The 3,280-nt window shown below is 48.7% G+C and overlaps 1 protein-coding gene across 1 annotated transcript; it reads left to right on the top strand.

The window, feature by feature from the left end:
- The first annotated feature begins 1,141 nt into the window (after positions 1-1,141).
- LOC133213454 (T-cell activation Rho GTPase-activating protein-like) lies at positions 1,142-2,991 on the top strand. Its single transcript, XM_061355662.1, has 5 exons — positions 1,142-1,168; positions 1,343-1,452; positions 1,804-1,993; positions 2,216-2,341; positions 2,622-2,991. Exons 1-5 carry the CDS (start codon positions 1,142-1,144, stop codon positions 2,679-2,681), a joined length of 513 nt encoding a protein of 170 aa, XP_061211646.1. The 3' UTR covers positions 2,682-2,991.
- Positions 2,992-3,280: the final 289 nt, after the last annotated feature.

Genomic DNA, 3,280 nt, shown 5'->3' with positions numbered 1-3,280 from the left:
AAAAAATGGAAAAAAAAAAAAAAATTAAATTGCAATGTAAAAGTACTATAACTCACTGTTGAAAAACTTAGAAACAGATCCACTGGTTTAGACAACTTATTTAAAAAAATATTACATCTAAGCTCATTTTTGCTCACTAAAGTAATCTTAGGCATTACAGCTCTTGAGAAACACAGAATATCTTTTAATGCAGAGGACTGCCCCTAAGCAAAAAAACCCAAAACACAACAAAACAACAAAACCAACCAAACTCTTTTATATTTAAAAAGGGGTTTTTTTTTAATCTTTAGCATAATAATTATGGACAAACTTTTTCCTAACTCTAAAAAAAAATCTCCATTAAAATTGCTGTGCAATTATTTCATGTTTCATTTACTTGAATAATATTCTAAAATTAATACTATCTTCAACACTTGGACTTAAGGTCACTGAATTTTTAACTGTGGAGATATAAAAATAGTTCAGAGGGCTTCTTCCTGCCTGAAAGCTTGCTCTTTAAGTATAACATTCTACTTATAAATGGTTTGTTGGCAAGATAGAAAGTGTCTTGGATAATCTCTCATAACAAGTGAGATGATAAAACTTTCCTATTTGGGGATTTATTTTTTTCTGTATCAAATATGCTACTTTATGCATAGATTGTATCAATATTGACTCATGACAGTTTTTGAATCTCCAAAACGTAGAGATGTTCTGTTTCAAAAGGAATTTTCATAACTTCATCATCTGTGGTTGCACTTGTAAATAAAATTGTGCTACAGAACACTCCATGGCACTAAAACTCCCTTGCAGACACTCCTAAGCTCTTAAAACTGTGTCTGCCACCACTTTGGCCCCCTATCAACTAGCAGATAGGCTGCAGAACCAAGCCTCATCATAATACCAAAGATCAAGCATCACTCCTGATTGTCCTGGGCTCAGCTCTAACAGTTATTTTCTTCCTTCCTAGTAGTTGGTGAAGTGCTTTGTTTTCAACTTTAGTCTGAGAACGACACTGTTAACAAGCTGATGTCTTAGGTGTTGCTAAGTAATGTTTACCACAATTCAAGGACTTTTCAGTCTCTCATGCTCTGCCAGTGTGGACAGTCACAAGGACACCTGAGCAAACTAGCCAAAGGGTTATTCCATACCACAACAGATCATGCTGCTGCTGGCTGTCCTCTTGAAGGTGAGCCCTGCTGACCCAGAGCCCTGCAGCTCCTGGCTCTCTTGGTGCTGATGGGCACCTGTGGGAGCACAAGCACAAACCCAGCCACCTGCTCATGAGCCAGAGGGCTGGGGATGCAGTGGATGCTCCTGAGGGCAGTGGCCAAAGCCTCACAGGGAGCCCTTGGCACTGCAGGACCTCCTCCAGAAGATCCTCTCTAAGCTCCTCAACACCCAGTTGTTTGAGGAGTGGATGAGCACCATGGAGAAGACCAGCAGGCAGGAGAGGCTGGCAGCACTAAGAGAGTAAGTGTGGCAGCAACCAGCAGGGACTGGCACAGCCTGGGACTCCACTGCAGAGCAGTGCCCTGCCTGAAATAACCATGGCTCCTCCAAGCCACCTCCTGCTGCTGTGGTGTTTATGTTTGGGGGAAGGGGCACCAAAAAGCTTTTCTCTCTGGGGAGCACTTCCCACAGGTGTTGGGGCTTGTTCCAACAAGGGCCTCTTTCAGAAGGGCAGGGAGGGAGGGAGGTGGCCATATCTCAGCAGAGGCAGTTCCTCTGCTGTAGAGGAGGCAGTGGCCTTGGGTGAGATCAGCCTGGGAGACCTGTGTTGTCAACACCAACTTCATTAACGCTGTGCTCCTTTTCCCTCAGCGTGGCCAGCAAGCTACCAGAGGCCAACCGGTTCCTGCTCCGGCACTTGCTGTTGCTGCTTAGCGGCATCTGCAGGAACGTGGCCACAACGAAGATGACGGTCGGGAACCTGGCCATCTGTTTGTCACCAAACCTCCTGAGGCCCCCCCAGGAGCTGCCCCTGGATGTCCTGGCTCTGGAGACAGGGAAGGTGCGCTGTGCTCACCTCCTGGCTACAGTGTCCTCAGCCCAGCCCAGCTTTGCTGCTCAGAGGGTCCTGGCTGCCTCCTCCTGTCAGCAAAGCCATGGGCAGCAGGCAGGAAGAGCAGCCCCAGAGCTGCACCTTCCTGCACAGAAACACAGGTCAGGCTGGGAAAGGCTGTTTGAGCCGTCATCAGCCCCCTCAGTGAAACCAGTGGTTTGCTGTGTGCAGGTTACGCAGCTCGTGGAGTTCCTTATTGACCACCATGAGGAACTCCTTGGAGAGGAGGTGGCTGGGCTGGCCAGAGAGGGGGATGAGGAGACACCAGCACCAGAAGCAGAGCTGGAAACAGCAGAGGTAAGTGAAGTGCACGAGCAGCATGACAAAAGCCTCCCTGCTCAGAAGGTGGGGCTGCTGCCACCACAGGTACAAGCACTGTCATCCACCAGCCTGCAGCTCTGCCAAACTGCAGAGCAAGGCTGATGCAGGTTGGCCATCCCACTTTGTGAGCTGATCCCACCACAACTGGCTCAGCTGAGCTGACCAAACCCATCCAAAGGATGTGCCTTTTAGAGCCAGGGTAGTAATTGTGCAGGGAAGTCCTTGCCCCCTGCTAACCTACACATTTGCATTGCAGGTGTCTCCTGTTGCTCCCAAGAGTGAAGAGCAGAGGAGCTTTTCTGGGGAGAAAAGATAAAACTGCCTGGCTTTGCTTGGTTCAAGGTAATCATGGCTTCACCTGTCTAACAATACTGTTGAATGGAAAGGTTCCCAGGCTCTTCGCAGAACATCAGGAAGGAAAGAGCAGCCTGGGAAGAGGGCAGCGATGGGCCACAGTCCCTGAAGAAGAGCAGAACTGAGCTGTCAGGGATGGGCCACTGAAGAAATTCGAGCAGGTGAAGAACAAGGCACCCGGGTACGTAGCAGAGCCTGTGTTCCATCTTTTTGCCAAGCTCTGAGTATAGGAAACATTCCTGAGGTGCACAGGATGGTCCTGGACAGGAGGCATGTACGTGCCCTCGGGGAAACATGTATGTCAGGTGAAATATACTACCCCAGCATTGCCTGCCAACCTGTGATTTTAGTACGGCAGAGCAAGGGATGCTGCTGCTTGGGTTTTGGAAAGGACCATATCCCACCTTCCAAGGGCTCCCTGCCGAGCCCTGCTGCCTGGCAAGGGGGCACTGCACATCTCTGTCAACTGTCCTTGCTCTGAGGGTATCACATGTATTGAGAAGGGACCAAAGCAGCACTGTAGTTTCCAGTAAGGAGCCAGTAAGGAGCCTCTCTCCTGTG

The sequence above is a fragment of the Neopsephotus bourkii genome, unplaced genomic scaffold (genome assembly GCF_033783945.1).
Source record: "Neopsephotus bourkii isolate Nb327-2 ecotype Australia unplaced genomic scaffold, CSIRO-AGI_Nbou_v1 NB_821, whole genome shotgun sequence".
NCBI classification, from domain to species: domain Eukaryota; kingdom Metazoa; phylum Chordata; class Aves; order Psittaciformes; family Psittacidae; genus Neopsephotus; species Neopsephotus bourkii.
Note: the sequence above shows the minus strand (reverse complement) of the source record. Positions and strands in the feature narration are given on the sequence as shown.

Bases quoted from the DNA above. Each gene is read 5' to 3' on its own strand.
- LOC133213454 (XM_061355662.1), top strand. From the start codon at position 1,142: ATGCTGCTGCTGGCTGTCCTCTTGAAG. The intron at 1,453-1,803 runs GTAAGTGTGGCA...CTTTTCCCTCAG, and splicing joins AGGCTGGCAGCACTAAGAGA to CGTGGCCAGCAAGCTACCAG. The intron at 1,994-2,215 runs GTGCGCTGTGCT...TGCTGTGTGCAG, and splicing joins TGGCTCTGGAGACAGGGAAG to GTTACGCAGCTCGTGGAGTT.